Below are 22,898 nucleotides of genomic sequence, written 5' to 3'. Positions count from 1 at the left end.
TTAGTGACAGTAGTGATAGTGGACGTCCTTGTCTAGTTCTTGACTGCAGAAGAAAAGCTCTCAATTTTTCCCCATTGATGATATTAACTGTGGTTTTCTTATATGGCCTTTATTATTTTGAGGTATGTGTCTTGTAAACCTACATTGTTGAGGGTCTTTTTCATGAGTGAATGTTGTACTTTTTCAAATGCTATTTGTCCTTCTATTGAAGCAATCATATGGTTCTTGTCCTTTCTTTTATTAATGTCATGTATCACAGTGATTTATTTGTTGATATTGAACCACCCTTGAAACCCACATTATCATGGTTAATGATTATTTTTAATATATTGTTGGATTTGGTTTGCTAGTATTTTATAGAGAATTTTTGCATCCATGTTCATCAGAAGTATTGGCTTGGAGTTCCTTTTTTGTGTAATCTTTATGTGATTTTTGTATGAGGATTATGCCGGCTTTTTACTATGAATTTGGAAGATTTACTTCCTTTTCTATTTTTTGGAATAGTTTGAAAAGGAAAGTATTAAGTCTTCCTTATTTATTTTATTTATTTTTTTAAAATACAAATTAATTAACATAGTGTTGGTTTCAGGAGTAGAACTCAGTGATTCATCACTTACATAAAATACCCAGTGCTCATCCCAACAAACGCCCACTTTAATGTCCATTACCTATTTAGTCTATCCCCTCACCTACCTCTCTTCCAGCAACCCTCAGTTTTCTCTCTCTCTCTCTCTCTCTCTCTTTTTTTAAGGGTCTCTTATGGTTTACTTCCCTCTCTGTTTTTTTTTTTAAGTTGGATGTTTTATTATTAAACTATTTATCTTCCTGCAAGGCTGTTGCTTCACCATATAAAAATAGCACCAACAAGCACAGTATATTACAAAATTAAGATAATATTGTTCTTTATCTGACACTATACAACTAACAACCTTTCTCCACTGCCATTTATTTCCAATGGACAGATCATTTAAGTATTTTGATCCCAACCCAGGGATAGATGTAAGCAAGTGAAAATTCCCAAAAGTTTAAGATGACAGTGTTATCCTTAAATTACATAGTTTTTATAACTAATTTTTAACCACAGATAATTTCAGGATTCTGAATACTATAACTGGAGCCTAACCTAAAAATCGTAGGGTGTTGCAAAAAAGATACATATTGTGTTTATCTGCAATCATTAGAAAGTTAAGGGGTGTTTTCTTTCATTAACATTGTTGCTCTCTCCCCGGTATCTCACCGCTGCGTCAGTGCAGTTAGGCATCAGCAAATTAATGAGAGGAGAAAGGAGGCCCCTGCTCTTGGGCACCCGCAGGAACTTACTCCAGCTCCAGACACACCGTAAACACTTTCATCTAACGGAAGATAAGCTGTGAAATCGGATTTCTGAACCACAAGACAAGAAATCACAGAATTTTCCGGCTGAAAGGGAATAACACACTTGTTAATTGAAGAGTGGTCAGGAAAGAAAGCACATGGAGGGCAGTGCCCTGTGGCAGCTTGTGTAAAAACTGCATTCCATGCCAGGCCTGAAATGTTCCAAAGCTCAGTTCACTATCAGCATCCTAGGTGGTGCAATTAATAAAGAGCTAGCGTGGGTCCACTGGCACAAACAAGGCAGCTCCTTAGAACCTGAACTTCCTATTTGTTACATTCCTTGGGTAGATAACGCCTGTTAATTACTCTGGAGAAATTATTTTGGTGAGGAGAGAGGGAAGATGGCGGCGTAGGAGGACGCTGGGTTCACCGCGCGTCCTGCTGATCACTTAGATTCCACCTACACCTGCCTAAATAACCCAGAAAACCACCAGAGGATTAGCAGAACGGAGTCTCCAGAGCCAAGCGCAGACCAGAGGCCCACGGAAGAGGGGCCCCTCCTGAAGTGGATCACCTAAGGAGAAGCGAGCTAAGCCTGCCCCTCCTGCCCCGTGCACCTTGCCTACCCACCCCAGCTAATACGCCAGATCCCCAGCATCACAAGCCTGGCAGTGTGCAAGTAGCCCAGATGGGCCACGCCACCCCACAGTGAATCCCGCCCCTAGGAGAGGGGAAGAGAAGGCACACACCAGTCTGACTGTGGCCCCAGCGGTGGGCTGGGGGCAGACATCAGGTCGGACTGCGGCCCTGCCCACCAACTCCAGTTATACACCACACACACGGGAAGTGCCCTGCAGGTCCTCACCACGCCAGGGACTATCCAAAATGACCAAGCGGAAGAATTCCCCTCAGAAGAATCTCCAGGAAATAACAACAGCTAATGAACTGCTCAAAAAGGATTTAAATAATATAACAGAAAGTGAATTTAGAATAATAGTCATAAAATTAATCGCTGGGCTTGAAAACAGTATAGAGGACAGCAGAGAATCTCTTGCTACAGAGATCAAGGGACTAAGGAACAGTCACGAGGAGCTGAAAAGCACTTTAAACGAAATGCAAAACAAAATGGAAATGACGACAGCTCAGATTGAAGAGGCAGAGGAGAGAATAGGTGAACTAGAAGATAAAGTTATGGAAAAAGAGGAAGCTGAGAGAAAGAGAGATAAAAAATCCAGGAGTATGAGGGGAAAATTAGAGAACTAAGTGATACACTAAAAAGAAATAATATACACATAATTGGTATCCCAGAGGAGGAAGAGAGAGGGAAAGGTGCTGAAGGGGTACTTGAAGAAATTATAGCTGAGAACTTCCCTGAACTGGGGAAGGAAAAAGGCATTGAAATCCAAGAGGCACAGAGAACTCCCTTCAGACGTAACTTGAATCGATCTTCTGCACGACATATCATAGTGAAACTGGCAAAATAGAGGATAAAGAGAAAATTCTGAAAGCAGCAAGGGGTAAACGTGCCCTCACATATAAAGGGAGACCTATAAGACTCGTGACTGATCTTTCTTTTGACACTTGGCAGGCCAGAAAGAATTGGCACGAGATCTTCAGTGTGCTAAACAGAAAAAAATATGCAGCCGAGAATCCTTATCCAGCAAGTCTGTCATTTAGAATTGAAGGAGAGATAAAGGTCTTCCCAAACAAACAAAAACTGAAGGAATTTGTAACCACTAAACCAGCCCTACAAGAGATCCTAAGGGGGACCCTGTGAGACAAAGTCCCAGAGACATCACTACAAGCATAAAACATACAGACATCACAATGACTCTAAACCCGTATCTTTCTATAATAACACTGAATGTAAATGGATTAAATGCACCAACCAAAAGACATAGAGTATCAGAATGGATAAAAAAACAAGACCCATCTATTTGCTGTCTACAAGAGACTCATTTTAGACCTGAGGACACCTTGAGATTGAGAATGAGGGGATGGAGAACTATTTATCATGCTACTGGAAGCCAAAAGAAAGCTGGAGTAGCCATACTTATATCAGACAAACTAGACTTTAAATTAAAGGCTGTAACAAGAGATGAAGAAGGGCATTATATAATAATTACAGGGTCTATCCACCAGGAAGAGCTAACAATTATAAATGTCTATGCACCGAATACCGGAGCCCCCAAATATATAAAACAATTACTCATAAACATAAGCAACCTTATTGATAAGAATGTGGTCATTGCAGGGGACTTTAACACCCCACTTCCAGAAATGGATAGATCATCTAGACACACGGTCAATAAAGAAACAAGGGCCCTGAATGATACATTGGATCAGATGGACTTGATAGATCTATTTCAAACTCTGCATCCCAAAGCAACAGAATATACTTTCTTCTCGAGTGCACATAGAACATTCTCCAAGATAGATCATATACTGGGTCACAAAACAGCCCTTCATAACTTTACAAGAATTGAAATTATACCATACATACTTTCAGACCACAATGCGATGAAGCTTGAAATCAACCACAGGAAAAAGTCTGGAAAACCTCCAAAAGCATGGAGGTTACAGAACACCCTACTAACGAATGAGTGGGTCAACCAGGCAATTAGAGAAGAAATTTAAAAATATATGGAAACAAATGAAAATGAAAATACAACAATCCAAACGCTTTGGGACGCAGTGAAGGCAGTCCTGAGAGGAAAATACATTGCAATCCAGGCCTATCTCAAGAAACAAGAAAAATCCCAAATACAAAATGTTAACAGCACACCTAAAGGAACTAGAAGCAGAACAGCAAAGGCAGCCTAAACCCAGCAGAAGAAGAGAAATAATAAAGATCAGAGCAGAAATAAACAATATAGAATCTAAAAAAACTGTAGAGCAGATCAACGAAACCAAGAGTTGGTTTTTTGAAAAAATTAACAAAATTGACAAACCTCTAGCCAGGCTTCTCAAAAAGAAAAGGGAGATGACCCAAATAGATAAAATCATGAATGAAAATGGAATTATTACAACCAATCCCTCAGAGATAGAAACAATTATCAGGGAATACTATGAAAAATTATATGCCAACAAACTGGACAACTTGGAAGAAATGGACAAATTCCTAAACACCCACACTCTTCCAAAACTCAATCAGGAGGAAATAGAAAGCTTGAACAGACCCATAACCAGCAAAGAAATTGAATTGGTTATCAAAAATCTCCCAACAAATAAGAGTCCAGGACCAGATGGCTTCCCAGGGGAGTTCTACCAGACGTTTAAAGCAGAGATAATACCTATCCTTCTCAAGCTATTCCAAGAAATAGAAAGGGAAGGAAAACTTCCAGACTCATTCTATGAAGCCAGTATTCCTTTGATTCCTAAAGCAGACAGAGACCCAGTAAAAAAAGAGAACTACAGGCCAATATCCCTGATGAATATGGATGCAAAAATTCTCAATAAGATCCTAGAAAATTGAATTCAACGGCATATAAAAAGAATTATTCACCATGACCAAGTGGGATTCATTCCTGGGATGCAGGGCTGGTTCAACATTCGCAAATCAATCAACGTGATACATCACATTAATAAAAAAAAAAAAAGAGAAGAACCATATGATCCTGTCAATCGATGCAGAAAAGGCCTTTGACAAAATCCAGCACCCTTTCTTAATAAAAACCCTTGAGAAAGTCGGGATAGAAGGAACATACTTAAACATCATAGGAGCCATTTATGAAAAGCCACAGCTAACATCATCCTCAATGGGGAAAATCTGAGAGCTTTTTCCCTGAGATCAGGAACACGACAGGGATGCCCACTCTCACCGCTGTTGTTTAACATAGTGCTGGAAGTTCTAGCATCAGCAATCAGACAACAAAAGGAAATCAAAGGCATCAAAATTGGCAAAGATGAAGTCAAGCTTTCACTTTTTGCAGATGACATGATATTATACATGGAAAATCCGATAGACTCCACCAAAAGTCTGCTAGAACTGATACATGAATTCAGCAAAGTTGCAGGATACAAAATCAATGTACAGAAATCAGTTGTATTCTTATACACTAACAATGAAGCAACAGAAAGACAAATAAAGAAACTGATCCCATTCACAATTGCACCAAGAAGCATAAAATACCTAGGAATAAATCTAACCAAAGATGTCAAAGATCTGTATGCTGAAAACTATAGAAAACTTATGAAGGTAATTGAAGAAGATTTAAAGAAATGGAAAGACATTCCGTGCTCATGGATTGGAAGAATAAATATTGTCAAAATGTCAATACTACCCAAAGCTATCTACACATTCAATGCAATCCCAATCAAAATTGCACCAGCATTCTTCTCGAAAGTAGAACAAGCAATCCTAAAATTCTTATGGAACCACAAAAGGCCCCGAATAGCCAAAGTAATTTTGAAGAAGAAGACCAAAGCAGGGGGCATCACAATTCCAGACTGTAGCCTCTACTACAAAGCTGTCATCATCAAGACAGCATGGTATTGGCACAAAAACAGACACATAGACCAATGGAATAGAATAGAAACCCCAGAACTAGACCCACAATCGTATGGCCAACCAATCTTTGACAAAGCAGGAAAGAACATCCAATGGAAAAAAGACAGTCTCTTCAACAAATGGTGCTGGGAGAACTGGACAGCAACATGCAGAAGGTTGAAACTAGACCACTTTCTCACACCATTCACAAAAATAAACTCAAAATGAATAAAGGACCTAAATGTGAGACAGGAAACCATCAAAACCTTAGAGGAGAAAGCAGGAAAAGACCTCTCTGACCTCAGCCGTAGCAATCTCTTACTCGACACATCCCCAAAGGCAAGGGAATTAAAAGCAAAAGTGAATTACTGGGACCTTATGAAGATAAAAAGCTTCTGCACAGCAAAGGAAACAACCAACAAAACTAAAAGGCAACCAACGGAATGGGAAAAGATATTTGCACATGACATATCGGACAAAGGGCTAGTATCCAAAATCTATAAAGGCTCACCAAACTCCACATCCGAAAAACAAATAACCCAGTGAAGAAATGGGCAGAAAACATGAATAGACACTTCTCTAAAGAAGACATCCGGATGGCCAACAGGCACATGAAAAGATGTTCAGCGTCGCTCCTTATCAGGGAAATACAAATCAAAACCACACTCAGGTATCACCTCACGCCAGTCAGAGTGGCCAAAATGAACAAATCAGGAGACTATAGATACTGGAGAGGATGTGGAGAAACGGGAACCCTCTTGCACTGTTGGTGGGAATGCAAATTGGTGCAGCCACTCTGGAAAGCAGTGTGGATGTTCCTCAGAAAATTAAAAATAGACCTACCCTATGACCTAGCAATAGCAATGCTAGGAATTTACCCAAGGGATACAGGAGTACTGATGCATAGGGGCACTTGTACCCCAATGTTTTTAGCAGCACTCTCAACAATAGCCAAATTATGGAAAGAGCCTAAATGTCCATCAACTGATGAATGGATACAGAAATTGTGGTTTATACACACAATGGAATACTACGTGGCAATGAGAAAGAATGAAATATGGCCCTTTGTAGCAACGTGGATGGAACTGGAGAGTGTGATGCTAAGTGAAATAAGCCATACAGAGAAAGATACCATATGGTTTCACTCTTATGTGGATCCTGAGAAACTTAACAGAAACCCATGGGGGAGGGGAAGGAAAAAAAAAAAAGAGGTTAGAGTGGGAGAGAGCCAAAGCATAAGAGACTGTTAAAAACTGAGAACAAACTGAGGGTTGATGGGGGGTGGGAGGGAGGGGAGGGTGGGTGATGGGTATTCAGGGGGGCACCTGTTGGGATGAGCACTGGGTGTTGTATGGAAACCAATTTGACAATAAATTTCATATATTAAAAAAAAACAAAAAAAAACATTGTTGAAAGTAGTTTCTCTTTGCACTGGTATTGCTAAAAGTTGTCATTTTTAATCTTCTGTGCACCACTATTTAAAACAACTATGCTAGATTAAGTTGTTTCATAATAGTTTATTTAGGTGTTCCATTTTTACTCCTCAGTAGATTTTATGTATTTCTCATATGCTTCTTCACTCATCAATTCATTCAGTTCTGAAGGATTACTGAGTGTTTTCCTGATCAGCCAACCATCTTCATAACAAGATTTGTTGACAAGTCCTGGATTTTCTGCAAGTCCTTCATTAATTTCAGTTATTTCTCCTGATAGATGAGAATAGAGTTCACTAGCAGCTTTCACACTTTCCAAAGCGCCAAACTCCTCTTGCTTGTACAATTTTGTCCCAACTTCAGGCAGACTACAGTAATAAACGTCTCCCAAAGCTTCCTGTGCAAAATTGCTGATTCCCACTGTTCCAATACCATTTTCTGTTATTATGCACTCATGTTTGTCTGTGAATTTATGCATAGACAGCAGAGCGGAGCCCGTGCGAAACATCCGGAGGGCACCCGCCCTCAGCCCCCAGGGCCGCGGCAGGCAGCAGGCCACAGACTGTATGCTCTACGCCGCTCATAGCGCCATGTTGCCAGAGGTGCGGGGTCGCAGTCTCTGTTTTTATTAAGTCTTCTTTAAATGTTTGGTAGAATTTGCCTGTTAAGCCAGCTGCCCTTGCAGTTTCGTTTGTTGGGAAATTTTTCATTACTGATTCAATTTCTTCACGTTTTCTATTTTTTCTTGTTTCAGTTTTGCTACTTTATACATTTCTTTAAAAAGTTTTTTTAGGGGCACGCGGGTGGCTCAGTGGGTTAGGCATCTGACTTCAGCTCAGGTCATGATCTCACAGTTGGTGAGTTTGAGCTCTGCATAGGGCTCTGTGCTGACAGCTCAGAGCCTGGAGCCTGCTTCAGATTCTGTGTCTCCCTCTCTCGCTGCCCCTCCCCCACTTGTTCCCTCTCTCTCTTTCTCTCTCTCTCTCAATAATAACGTTAAAAATTTTTTTTTAAGTTTTTTAATGCTTTATTTATTTTTGAGAGAGAGAGAAAGAGACAGAGCGCAAGTGGGGGAGGGGCAGCGAGAGAGGGAGACACAGAATCTGAAGCAGGCTCCAGGCTCTGAGCTGTCAGCACAGAGCGTGTCTCGGGTCTCAAACCCACAAACCCTGAGATCCTAACCTGAGCCAAAGTTGGATGCTTAACCGACTGAGCCACCCAAGTGCCCCTATATATTTCTACGAAGTTATCCATTTCTTCCACGTAGTCCAATTATTTACTATATAGTGTTTTTTTAATATTCTATTACAATTGTTTGTATTTCTGTGATGTTGGTTGTTATTTTCCTTTCCCATTTGTGATTTTATTTGGGTCCTTTCTTTTTGCTTTTTGGTAAGTCTGGCCAGCAGTTTATCAATTTTATTAGTTTTTTTCAAAGAACCTAATCTTGGTTTTATTGATTTTTTCCTATTGTTTTTTTAGTGTCTATATCATTTGTTTCTGCTCTAATCTTCATTACTTCTTTCCTTCTGCTAGCTTTAGGCTTCATTTATTGTTGTTTTTCTAGTTTCTTTAGGTTTATCTTAGGTTGTTTATTTGAAATTTTTGTTGCCCCTTGAGATAGGCATGTATTGCTATATGCTTCCCTCTTAGGACCACTTTTGCTGCATACCAAAGGGTTTGGACCATTGTGTTTTCACACATTTCTTTCCATGTTTTTTGTTTGTTTGTTTGTTTGTTTATTCTTTGATTTTCTGGTTGACCCATCCTCTATTTAGTATCTTTTAATTTCCATGTATTTGTGGTCTTTCCAAATTTTTTCTTGTGGTTGACTTCAAGTTTTATGGCATTGTCATCAAAAAAAAATGCATGGTGTGATCTCAGTCTTTTTGTATTTGTTGTGTATTGATTTGTGACTTAGTATGTAATCTCTTTTGGAGCATGTCCCATGTGCACTTGAAAAGAATGTGTATTTTGTTGTTTTAGGTTGGAATATTCTTAATATATCTGTTGAGTCCATCTGGTCCAGTCTGTTATTCAAAGCCATTTTCCTTGTTGATTTTGTTTAGATGATTTTTCTTTTGATGTAAAGAAGTGTGTAAACATTCCCTACTGTTATGTATTATTATCAATTGGTTCCTTTATGTTTGTTAGTAATTGTTTTATATATTTGGGCACTCCCATTTTGAGTGTATGAACATCTATAGTTGTTAGATTTTGTTGTTGCATTGTTCCTTTTATGACTATATCATGCCCTTTTTTCTCTTGTTGCATTCTTTGTTTTAAAGTCTAGCTGGTCCGATATATATATATTGCTACACTGGCTTTATTTTGATGTCCATTTGAATGATGAATGTTTCTCCATCTCCTTACTTTCAATCTGCTGGTGTCATTAGATCTCTAGTGAGTGTCCTGTATGCCTCATATAAATGGATCTAGTTTTTTTTTTTTTTCCTTTCTGACACCCTGTGTATTTTGATTGGAGCATTTAGTCTATTTACATTCAGAGTAATTGTTGATAGATTTGTATTTAGTGCTACTTTATTACTTGTTTTTCATTGTTTCTAGAGATTTTCTCTGATCCTTTTTTGTCTTTGTCACTTTTATTCTATTCATTCCTCTCAAAGAATTTCCTGTAATATTGCTTGCAGTTTGGGTTTAGTGGTCATGGACTCCTTTAGTTTTTGGTTTTCTGGGAAACTCTTTATCTCTCTTTCTATTCTGAATGATAGCCTTGCTGGATAGAGTATTCTTGGCTGCAGATTTTTTGCACTCAGCACATTGAATATATCATGCCACTGCCTTCCGGCTTGCCAAGTTTCTGTTGAGAGAGCTGCAGCTAACCTCATGTGTCCTCCCTTGTAAATTAGGGACTTACTTTGTCTTTCTGCCTTTTAAGACTCTTTTCCCATCACTATATTTTGTCAGTTTAATTACATTATGTGTTGGTGTTGGTCTGCCTTTGTTGATTTTGATGGGAGTTCTTTATGCCTCCAGGATCCAGATGTCTGTTTCCTTCCCCAGATTAGTGACATTTTCACTTATTACTTTCTCTAGTAAATTTTCTGCCCCTTTCTCTCTCTTCTTCTTCAGGGGCTCCTGTAATATGAATATTATTACATTTGATGGAGTCACTGAGTTCTCTAAGTCTATTTTTGTGTTCTATAATTCTTCTTTAAGCCTTCTGTTCATTGTGTCAAGCCTGTTTCCAATCTCAGTTACTGCATTGTTCATTTCTGATTGATTCTTTTTTAACCTTTTTTCTCTGAGGTAAAATTCTCCTTGATGGCTTCCATTCATTTCTCAAGACCAGTGAGTATCCTTATGATTATTGCTTTAAATTCTCAGTCATGTTACTTATATCTGCTTTGCTTAGATCTCTGGCCAGGGCCTTATCTTGTTTTTCATTTGCAGTAAATTCCTTCATTTTGGCATTTTGTCTAAGTCTCTGCCTTTTTCTGTGTTACAAAAGTCTGTTCTGTTTCCTGTTTCTGAGAATAATGGCTTTATGAAGTAGAGATGATGTAGTGTGCAGAGCCTGGAGCTTCAGGGAGTGTTTCTGCCATGTGCTCATGCACTCTGTTCTGTGTTTTGACTGCTCTATCCTTCAGGCCAATTGTCTTCAGAGGCTCTCCTTGCCTACAGTGGGCATTGTTTGGTCCTTGACCATAATGTGGCAAGGTTTAACTAGGTATGGTCCGGTCTGCTTGTGAAAAGAGACTGGATCCTTCTTCCACTAGAACTGAGGCTTTGCAGAACTCTCTGGTCGGGAGACATGGTGTGGGCAGGGGTTTCTTCTGGTCTTTTGGGGAAGGGGCCCATCATGCTGGGACTAAGTCTAGCTTGACTGAGAAGGGTAGTCCTGCTAGAGTGCAGTGGTCTGAGATTTTGTGTAAGCAAGTTAGGTAGACTGTGTTGGCCCTGAGCTGCCTCCTGTATGTGTCTCTGTGTTTATCCTGAGGTGCAGGGGAGGGAAATGGCTCCAGCCAGCATCTTTGTTCCTGGAGAAGTGTCACCATGAATGCTGCCTCTTAGGGAAGCACTCAGAGAACAGCACATAATCTTCCCACTCTGTGACTCAGGTGTTTTTCAGATTGTTGTTTCCATGCTGTCTGTCTCTGTGTTTTTTTTTTGCCTGACTTCTCACCAGGAGCAGCTCAGTTCCCTTTGGGCTCTATTTCTGCCAAGCCTGCTGATGTTTAAAACTGCATGCTTTAGGGATTTGGTGTGGGCAGGGGCTTGTGTGGGACTTCTAGGGGACACATGCTGGGACTGCCATGCTGGGACTGAAGCAAGCTTGACTGAGCTGGGTAGTCCTTACAGCATTCAGGGGTGTGGGAATTGTAATCAAATTAGGCAGCCTGTTTTGGCCCTGTGCAGCTTTCTGCAGGTGACTCTGTGTTTATCTTGAGGGGAGGAAGGGAAATGGGACCAGCTAGCTCCTTTGTCACCAGAGAGGCATCTGTGTGAGTGCTGCCTCTCAGGGAAGCTTTCAGAGAAGAATGAGTAATCTCCCCACTGTGTATCCCAAGAGTTTATTCATATTGACCTTTCCATGCTGTCTACCTCCCCCCTTTTTGCCTACCTTCTCTCTAGGAGCAGTGCAGTTCCCTCTCAGCTCTATCTCAACCAAAACTGCTGACATTTAAAACTCCAGACTTTGAGGCTTGCTGGTTGCAGGATTTCAGGAAAGTCAACCACTCTCATTTTCCCAGTCAATGGCTTTGGAGAAATGTTCTTCTTCTGTGTCCCCCTGTGTGCTTCTCTGTCTCTTGCCCTTCTCTGTGACCATGGCTCACTCCCCTCTACAGCACCCATAATCCTTTTCTCCCTGAAGCCATGTCTTTACACTTCCTACCTTCTTCCATGTGGTTTATTCTCTCCCTTTAGTTTTGGAGTCTGTTCTGTCAGTCTTCAGGTTGATCCCTTGGGTGTTTGGGATAATTTGATAGTTGTATCATTGTGTTCATGGGTTGAGACTAGCCCAGGGTCCTCCTACTCTGACACCATCTTTCAACCTCCTGATTTAGTTTTCTTTGATTTTAGCCTGGTAGACTCCCTTTATTGATTGATTGATTGACTGACTGATTGATTGATTGAATGTAGGACAAATTTGCCAGCAACAAATTCAGTTTTTTTTATCTTAATTTCCTCTTTATTTTTTAGGAGGTTAATATTGGTAGATGTAGAATATTTTATAATCCGCCCCAAGGATTTTTTAAAAAAAGTTTATTTTGAGAGAGAGTGCACATGTGCAAGTGGGGGAGGGGCAGCGAGAGAGAATCCCAAGTAGGCTCTGCACTGTCAGCACACAGTCCAATGCAGGACTCAATCCCTCAAAGTGCAAGATCATGACATGACCCGAAATCAAGATTCAATCACTTAACCAACTGAGTCCCCTAGACACTCCCTCCTCCCAAGCATTCCCTTTACTGTCTGATCCTTCATGATTCCTGATGAAAAATTCAGCAGTTAATCTTACTGAGAATTCCTTGTTCATGGTGAGTCTTTTTTTTCTTTTTAAAAGATTCTCTCCCTTTATCTTTCAATAGTTGACTATGATGCTTTTAGGTGTATATATGTGATTTTATCTTCTTTTAACTATATTGAGCTTGTTGGGAGTGAAGATGAGTTTTATTTTTATCAAGTGTGACAATATTCTTTCTTCTTCTTCCTCTCCTATTGTAGGATTCCCATTGTCTGTATTTGTTATGTTTATGGTGCCTCTTAGGTCTCTGAAGTTCTGATAATTTCTTCATTCTTTTTTCTTTCTGTTACATAAACTTGGTAATCTCAATTGACCTGTCTTTAACTTCACTGATTCTGCCTAAATCAAATATTGAGCTTCTGTAGTAAATTTCTCATGTTTGTTATTGTATTTTTTAATTATAGAATTTTTAGTTGGTTCTTTTAAAATATTTTCCAACTCTGTTGATATCTGCATTTGATGAGACATTGTTCTTATTCTCTCATTCAGTTTTCTTAGACATGGTTCCCTTTAATTCTTTGAAATATTTAGAATAACTAACTTAAGGGGCATCTGGGTGGCTTAGTCAGTTAAGTGTCTGACTTCGGCTCAGGTCATGATCTCATGGTTTGTGGGTTTGAACACTGCATCGGGCTCTGTGCTGACACCTCAGAGTCTGGAGCCTGCTTTGAATTCTGTGTCTCCTTCTGTCTGTGCCCCTCCCTGACTCACACTCTGTCTCTGAAAAATAAATAATAAAAACATTTAGAAAAAAGAATAACGAACTTAAAATCTTTGTCTAGTAAGTCCAATATCTTCATCATGGACAGTTCAGGTGATTACATTTTTAATTTTTTTAAATATTTATTAATTTTTGAGAGAGAGAGACAGAGCATGTGCCGGGGAGGGGCAGAGAAAGAGGGAGACACAGAATCTGAAGCAGGCTCTAAATATCTGAACTGTCAGCACAGAGACCCATGCAGGACTCGAACCCATGAACTGTGAGATCATGACCTGAGCTGAAGTTGGAGGCTTATCCAACTGAGTCACCCAGGTGCCCCTGCATTTTTTGAGTATAAGCTAATGTTTCCTGTCTCTGTGTGTTTCTTCATTTCTTGTTGAGAAGTGTACATTAATATTATATAATGTGACAACTCTGGAAATAAGATCATCTCTCTTTGCCCATGGTTTGCTCTGTCTGTTGTTGTTTGCTTATTTATTGGTTTCCTGAGCTAATTCTGTATTAAAGTCTGTATTTTTTGGTGTGTGCAGCTGCTGAGGTCTTTTGTAGGTTACCTCTGTGACCAGCTAATGAGTGGACAAGGATTCCATAAAATATCTTGAGCCAACAAGTTTCTCAGGCTTTGGTGAAGGGCTTTGTTGGTGTGTGTTATGGTATGACCTCAACATTCAGCCAGTCAGTTTACAACTCTGCCTGCCATTCTCTCCCTGCTTGTTCAGGGCCTCAAGTTCAGATAGAACTGAGAGATTAGGGCCTTCTTAAATCTTTAATGGACATAGATACAGCCTGGGGTGTTCACACATTCCTTTGCATGCACATGTCTTTCTAGATTCTTAGGAATAGTTTGTACTTTTGCAAAGGCCCTGTGCATGTCATTCTCCAAATTGTCATTCTCTAATTTTTTTATGAAGGGTTTTGGGTTCCTGGACTCAATTCCAATTTATTTTTGGGAGTGGTTTCCCCACAGTAACAAGCAGTTCTCTGGACATCAGCTAAATGTCCTACCATTCAACTCAATTACAACACTATATACCTGGAAACCAGATTCTACAGGTTAAGGGTTCAGTTGTACAAGACTACACTACTACTTTCAGGTATCAGTCACAAGTCCAATGCTTCTGACCAACTGATTATAAACCAGTGTTTCCACAATGCCCTTCTTAGGTTTGATTAATTTACTAGAGTGGCTCACAGAGCTAAAATATTTTACTTTCTAGATTATTGGTTTATTATAAAAGGATATAACATAGGAACAGCCATATGGAAGTTATGTATAGAGCATATTATGCAAAAGGGTGTGGGGCTTCCATGCCCTGTCTGAGTGTACCATTCTCCCCACTTCTCCTCCACATATTTACTAACCTAGAAGTTTCCAGAACCCCATCCTTTTCGGTTTTTATGGATACCTAGGGATGATTGATTAAATCATTGGCCATTGGTGATTGATTCAGCCTCCATCCCCTCTCTCCTCCCAGAGGTCAGAGGGACCCAGAGGTCAGGGGAGTGAGAATGAAAGTTCCAATGCTCTAATCACATAGTTAGTTATCCTGGAAATCAGTCTCCATTTTTAGGTGTGGTCCAAAAGTCATTCTAATAACCTAACAAAAGACAATTTTATGGCTGTCATCACTTCAGTATTCCAAGTGTTTTGGGAGTTGTCAGCCAGGAACTGTGGATAAAGACAAAATATATATGAGAAATGTATTTTTGTCATCTGAATGATCAAATACACACACACACACACATATATTATATATGTGTGTGTGTGTGTGTGTGTGTGTATATATATATATATATATATATATATATATATATATAAATTTATTTTTGAGAGAGAGAGAGAGAAAAAATGTGAGCAGGGGAGTGGCAGAGAGAGAGGGAGACACAGAATCTGAAGCAGGCTTGAGTCTCTGAGCTGTCAGCACAGAGCTCAATGTGGGGCTCAAACTCACAAACCACAAGATCATGACCTGAGCTGAAGTCAGATGCTTAACCGACTGAGCCACCCAGGTGCCCCTCAAAATATATTTCTTATAAATCACAATATCACACCAAATACTTTGATCAACCTCTTGATAACTCCAACTTTTACATTGCTTAAGGCCACCACAATTTTTAAAAATTTCAGGTAATTGTTTTTGACAAATGCCCCAATAGCAGCACTGTTTACACAGAATGAGCTTTGGGTAAGGAGAGAGACTATTCTTAATAATGGAATTTTCAGGACCTCTCAAAATGGGCAAATAGTGATAATTGTCTAAGAACACAGCCTTGTAAAACTCCACCCCATTCTGCCCTCTCTGGTGGCTGCTAACCTATTGTTTTTCACAGCTACTGTAGTTGTGAAGCTGTTGTTTTTCAATGCTACAGTAGAGACGGGGAGAGAGTGGTTTGATTAGGTTTACTTAATGTATCACAAAGTACACTGGTATTATCAAGATTCAGTATTTCATCTTGAAGAGAGAACCTTAGATTGTTACAACTTTAGTTTATTTAGAGAATATTTGGTATCTATTTCTCTCTCTCTCTCTCTATGTATATATATATATATATATATATATATATATATATATATATATATATAAAACAAAAACTTGTGTCCAGAATATATGAGGAAATCTTATAACTCAATAATAAGAAGACAAAAACCCAGTTATAAAACAGGCAAGAATTTGAACAGACACTTCATGAAAAAAAGATACTATAAATGTCTAATAAGTACATGATAAACTACTTAATGCCATTAGTCATCAGGAAAATGCAAATTAAAACTACAAGGAGATACTAGTACTCATCCATTTGAATAGTTAAAATAAAAAAGTAACTTACTAGCTTTTTCTTGTATGTTTATTCACAATAGCCGAGATATGGAAGAAACTTAAGTGTCCATCAGTAGATGAATGGATAAAGAAGATGTGGTGTATATATATATATATATATATATATATATATATATATATATATACAGTGCATTATAGTCATAAAAGGGAACGAAATCTTGCCATTTGTAACAATATAGATGGACCTAGGGAGGATTTTGCTAAATGAAATAGGTGAGAGAAAGACAAATACCATGTGATATCACTTAATGTGGATACAAAAATAGCAGAAACGGAACCACAAATACAGAGAACAAACTGATGGTTACCAGAGAGTAAATGAATGAGAGGATGAAAAAAAAATGACTGAAGGGAAGTAGGGGTACAGGCTTTCAGGTACGGAATGAGTAAGTCATGGAGATGAAAGGTACAGCATAAAGAATATAGTCAGTGGCACTGTAATAGCATCGTATGGTGACGGAGGGTAGCTGTACTTGTAGTGAGCATATCATCATGTATAGAGTTGTTGGATCACTATGTTGTACACTTGAAAGTAATATAATATTGTATGTCAGCTATACTGCAATAAAAAGATTTTAAAATAAATTACCAGATATTGGAAGATATGTGGATCAACTGAAATTGTCATATATTGTTGATAGGTGTACAAAATAGTACAATGAATTTGGAAAGCAGTTAGACCTCTTCTTGTATATTTTAATATACACTTTCCAACTAAACATATAACCAACTTATTGGGCTCTTATGTATTTACCAAAGAGAAATGAAAATATATGTTCTAGGCAGGCTCATACATGAATGTTTAAAGTAACTGTCTTCACGATAGTGAAAAACTATAAACAGCACAATATCCATAAATAGGTGAATGAATGAATTATGGTATATTTATACAATGCAATCTACTCAGCAACAAAAATAATGAATTACAGATAGATGAATTTCTAAGACATTGTGCAGACCAAAGTAATGTAGACATCAGGGTATATTCTATATGATTCCATGTTAGATAATAGTGATAAAAGTAAAGTGGTGTGTATACAACATTAATTAACTACCTGACTAATTAATTCTGTTTACATTCTACCTTATTCCCAGAAAGCTTCAATTGCCTAAAAACACTATCTAGCTACATTTAAGGGGAAGGTGAGGGAAAAACATTATAGAAGGTAAATAAGAAGGTGGTATAGAGAGAACCTTCAAAGACAGCTTGAAAAATTATGAGATAATGGCTTGTTGGACAGGGATGCAGAAGTATTAGGAAGGATAAAATAATGACTTTACATGGTTTAGAGTGATGCAGTAAATTTTAGTGTAATAAAGAAATAAGTGCCCCATATACTGCAAGCATTTCTAGGTTATCTATTGATTCTTTGGAGTCCAAAAGTTACCCAACTCATTTATCTGAAATAGATGACTCATTCCTGGTACATGTCTTAGTACAGAGTCTAAATATTGAGACTTTGTTTCAATGAAGAGCTGTTAATTTGTGCTTGTTCATATTTGCAAATGTGATTTGTCTGCATTGTCTCATTTTTTATTTGCTTGTTTATAAGGTGAACATAGTAATACCTACATTGGGGTATTGGAGAGGAGTCAGTGACAGTGTGGAAAGTTCTTCATATACTTTTTGAAGCTCTATGCAAATGTAAAGTAGCGTTTTGAAAACCAGAAGTCTGGGGTGCGTGGGTGGCTCAGTTGGTTAAGTGTCGACTTGATTTTGGCTCAGGTCATGATCTCACGGTTCATGAATTAGAGCCCCATGTCGGTCTCTGTGCTGACAGCTCAGAGCCTGGAGCCTGCTTCGGATTCTGTGTCTCCCTTTCTCTCCGTTCCTCCCCTGCTCATGCTCTGTCTCTATCTGTCCCTCAAAACTAAATAAATGTTTAAAAAAAAAGGAAAATCAGAAGTCTGGAGAAGAGACGTTGGTGCAAATAGTGAAAAAGGGAATAAATGCCACTCCTTTCTTATTCTATGCTTTTACTTACAAAATAATATAAATGTCAAAAATTATAGTATTTGTTGTTTTGGAAAAGTTCAGGTTATTCTAAAAGAGGAATTATTAATAACTGTACCTTGCTTGTCTCAAGAAAATAATGAAGAAATCCAGGTATGTGTGAAAAGGCAATATAATAAATATTTTCATTTAATCTTTCTGAGTGAAACAGAAAGTGCATGGCAGAATTCTGGGCTTGCCCTTTTCTGCTACTGGCTAAGGAGGGCAGAGGAAAGTGATTGTTTTCCAGCCATGGAGCTGGTTTTGTATTCTCTTTGCTGATGGAATATGGAAAGCAGGGTGGGCATGCTCCTCTCACATTTATGTGGACCATATTTGAAATAGAAAATGCTATCCAAAATGTGGAGATTTGAGAAGGCATGGTAACCTGGTCTGCAGCCTCCAATTTTTGTAAAACTTTTCTCCTCCTCCACTTCCTCCTCCCCCTCCCTCTCCTTCCCCCGTCCTACTCACTAATCATGTATTCAAAGGGTCAGGGCTCTAAATACTGAAAATAAGTTCTTCTGGAAATGGGACACAGATAAGATGGCAATAAAATTCTAGGCAGTTTAATCTGTTTCCACCAAATATCTGAACATGTTTTATTGTGTTTGTGCTTAACCATGATAGTTTTTCATTGAAAGGGATAGGTGCTGTTTGCATTGTCTCCCTTTCTGTTAGTCTGAGAGCAAAAACTCCCATAACCCTGTGTTTCTGATAGATGTGAAGGTGGGGGATGATGAAACTATGGAGTTAGAGAAGAAATAGGAAAAGGGAGCCAAAGATAACCCAAAGCTTGAGCTTTCCTAGAAGATTGTCCAGTGGGTTACTTGAGTTGTTGAGAGAAGTGCCCCTCAAACTTTCAAAGGCATATGAATCCCCTAGGGATTATATTAAAATGCAGTTTCTTATTCAGTAAGTCTAGGTTGTGACCTGGAAATGTGTATTTCCATCGAGCATGATGATGATTCTGCTGACCTGAGAACCACTCAGAGTAGCGAGGCTGGAGAGTTTGGCCAGACCACTTGATGAAGGCCATATTTAAAATAAATCCATAAAGAGAATTTGTCAAAAGGTTAGCTAAATGTGATTTAGTTTTATACCTGCATTAATCTTTTATATAATAAAATTCAAAACTGTTCACCCAAAGTAAAAGCATTTGTCTGGCCATACCATCCTGAAGTTTGTTATTAAGTGCCTTCCTAGTTCAGGTCTCTCGGTGAATACTATGTGAGCAACTTGAATTTGTTCTCCTGCCAGATAGTATTCTAACCCAGGATTCCATATGGCTAATGTGTAACATTTCCATGTTGTGCCTGTGTTGCCATGGAAAAGGCCCTGAAGAGACAGGCCATCTGGCTTCTACTTTTGGCTCTGCCAGCTAGCTTGGGGACTTTGATTACCACAGTTATAAAATTCAGCTACATCTTTCTTTGTAGAATGATTGTGGATATTTCTTTGGTGAGAAGTGAGAAAGCATTTAGTCCATTGCCCATAATTGGTGCTCAAAAGAGCCTCTTTTAGAAGTAAAACTAAGTAGTTTTAGGTCTTTACAGGCTTTGGGTAGAACGAGTCAGAAAGGACAGGGAGTGAGATTAAAACATGTCCCATAACTTAAAAGGATTCACTAAGATGCCTTCCTTCCTCCTTAATGTATGATTTTCATTGCTCAAATCTTCTACTGAGGGTGAGATCTTTTGTTTAACTTTATTAAATGCAAGTTGCTAACTCCCAGGAGCACTTTGCTTTTTCTCCTATTCGCCCTAACAGAGATGAGTAAATCAGTTAAAGGACAGAAATTTTGACCATTTCTTCTGTTTCTCTTACTTTGCAGATTATTCTTCAGCTGTTCAGAAATTTTCTCAAACACTTCAGTCCTTTCAGTTCGATTTCATTGGAGATACTCTGACTGATGATGAAATTAACATTGGTAAGTCTTCACCTACATGTGGTCATGTGCCTCTTGAGGCGATTCGGAGACCATTCAGTCTCCTAGGTTTCTAGATACAGAGAACTTGGGCACCTTTAACCTCTGTGGTCTTGTGCCAAGCTCATGGGAAGCTGTTTATGAAGGATAAAGAAACACTGCTTGTCAGTCCTGTTCCCCACTCACACAAAAGCAATAAAAATATATCCCTGAAGCCTCTACTGAAGCCTTTGTATCAGTCTGCAGGAGAATTTTTCTTTAAAGAATATAATACATGAAAATAGATATCTGTGTAAGGGATAAATTAAAGAGTGATTTAAAAAAATTTCCAAAATGATTTAGAGTAAGAGTCCTCTAAGCAATAAACTCCCCTAGAAAGTTTAAAATTAGCATTTATATATGTACAGCTTTTCAGACGGCAGGACATTTGGCATCTCTCTTGGAACTGAATTTAACAACTCACTCTATCAGCTGTGTCATCTTGGGCAGATATTTCTTTTCTCTGAGCCTTAGTCTTGTCCTCTGTAAAATGTGGTTATTATTAATAGCAAGACTGTTACCATGAGGAGATTGAACAGTGGAGGGTAAAGAACTTTGTGTTTGTGTTAGTTGTAATGAAGTTAAAGTAGTATCAGCAAACCATGGCCCTTGCGCCAAACTTGCCTGCCACCTTTTTTTTTTCTTTTTGTAAATAAAATTTTGTTGGAACACAGCCACATTTATTTGTTTAAATATTTTCTAAAGGTACTTTTGTGGTAGGAAAACAACATTGAGTAGTAGTAGTGACTGGATAGCTTTCAAAGCCTAAAATATTTGCTCTCTGGCCATTTAAGAAAAAGTTTGGTAACCACTGAATTGAAGAGTTAGTGTAAAGCATTTGCTAGACAAGAACATTGAACCACAGAAATGTTGCAAATGATTTAATGTCACTGAAACAAGTTAGTTACACAGTTCTATTTATGAACCCCAGCATTAAAATATAAAATGTATTATTATTATTAAATGACATTTGTAGTAAGTATAATATATAAAAGTATAAAATTACCTATGATAATAGGATATTCTAGCACAGAAACTTTGTATTAGATGGTATTGGCATGTTATCTTTTAGTTCTTTTTTCTACATGTACCTCTTTTATATGTATGCAATTTAGTTCATAGTATACACATAATTTTAACTTTTTAACCTACCTTTTATCATAATTATCTTCTTATATCAATTCAAATTCTTTTTAAGTTTCATGGGGGGCAAGGACATTGTTCAAAGGGCTCTTTTACCTTCCTCCCACCACGTGAGAATACAACAAGTTGTCAGTCTGCAACCTGGAAGAGGGCTCTCACCAGAACCTAACTATGTCGACACCCTGATCTCAAACTTCAAGCCTCCAGAATTGTGAGAAATACATTTCTGTTGTTTATAAGCCACACAGTCTATGGTATTTTGTTACAGAATCCTAAACTTCGTAAGACGGAAATCAGTACTGAGAAGTGGGGGGAACTGCTGTACCAAATACCTAAAAATGTAGAGGTAGCTTTGGAATTGAGTAATGGGAAGAAAGTACAAGAATTTGGAGGTGCATGCTAGGAAAAGCCTGGATTGCCATGAATATAATTTTAAAGGCAATTGTGGTGACAGCTCAGAAAGAAAAAAGGAGAGCCATAGAGAAAGCTTCCGTGAAGAACATGTTATTGGACAATGGAGAAAAGCCATCCTTGTTACAAAGTAGGCAAAGAACTTGGCTGAATTGTATTTGTGTTTTGTGGGAAGTAGTATTTTGTGAGTGATAAAATGGAATATTTGGATGAGGAAATTTCTAAGCAAAGTGTTGGAAGAATGGCTTTGTTCTCTCTGTTTATAGTAAAAGCTGAGAGGAGAGAATGAATTGGAGATGGAATTATTAAACAAAATGGAAACAGAACTTCAAGATTTGGACATTTCTCTGCTTGCCCATATTACAAAAAATAGCAAAGTGTATTTGGAAGAGAACGCCAAGGGTGTGGTGGACTGACCATTGCATAAAGAGCTCAATATGGATGTAACCATGGATATAATCAACTATCACAGCAGAAGCCAGGAATAGAGATGGGATTATATGAGCAGAAATACCACCAGCTGGGAATATAGGAAACAAAAAATGTGACAAAATGAAGAAAAACTGGTTGACTTCTTAGACCCTATTAGACCAGACCATAGAGCTATTTGGCTATGAACATGCACTATTCTTCAAGATAAGAGAAGAAGGCCTCTGAAGCCGCTTCTGAGATCATCAGGGCTGCCACTCCTATCATATACATAGTGTACATAGGCTTTGGGGGCCTACTCTTAGATTTGAAAGGGCAAGACCAATACCCAGGGAGCTGTAGGAATGGGCCTACTGAGGGTATAACACCTACCCTACTATAAATGTCAACCAGTGCCATTAAGGAAAAATAAAGTGGGTGAGGTTGAGCATGATGGCTTATAAACAAAAATAAAAATGACCCCTGATATGTCAGGTTCTTGTGGGTGTCTGTGAGCTCCATGTAAGGTGTTAGCTGGACACATTTGCTTCTTAATGTATGCTTTACAACAACCTCTTAACTCAGTTACTGTTTGCCTGCCAACTCCAGATATTCTTGGTTATCAACTGGTCATTGCTTTTAGGGCTGATGACTCATGAACTGACCTTTATTGATGGGGACTGAAAAAAGAT

General features: G+C 38.5%; 2 protein-coding genes across 7 annotated transcripts in view; one reads left to right on the top strand and one right to left on the bottom strand.

The window, feature by feature from the left end:
- Positions 1 to 22,898, top strand: part of OPHN1 (oligophrenin 1) — a 594,929-nt gene that overhangs the window by 159,584 nt on the left and 412,447 nt on the right. For all 6 annotated transcript variants that reach the window (XM_023249184.2, XM_045051063.1, XM_023249185.2 and 3 more), the window contains one exon: positions 20,113 to 20,208. In XM_023249184.2, the coding sequence (XP_023104952.1) occupies positions 20,113 to 20,208 (96 nt within the window). The remainder of the gene's footprint in view (positions 1 to 20,112; positions 20,209 to 22,898) is intronic.
- On the bottom strand, positions 7,220 to 12,736 carry LOC102899556 (glycine cleavage system H protein, mitochondrial-like). The gene is made up of 2 exons (XM_006943789.4): positions 12,719 to 12,736; positions 7,220 to 7,807 (listed from the first exon to the last, which is right to left on the bottom strand). Exons 1-2 carry the CDS (start codon positions 12,734 to 12,736, stop codon positions 7,340 to 7,342), a joined length of 486 nt encoding a protein of 161 aa, XP_006943851.1. The 3' UTR covers positions 7,220 to 7,339.

The sequence above is a fragment of the Felis catus genome, chromosome X, assembly GCF_018350175.1.
Source record: "Felis catus isolate Fca126 chromosome X, F.catus_Fca126_mat1.0, whole genome shotgun sequence".
Classification (NCBI taxonomy): Eukaryota; Metazoa; Chordata; class Mammalia; order Carnivora; family Felidae; genus Felis; species Felis catus.
Note: the sequence above shows the minus strand (reverse complement) of the source record. Positions and strands in the feature narration are given on the sequence as shown.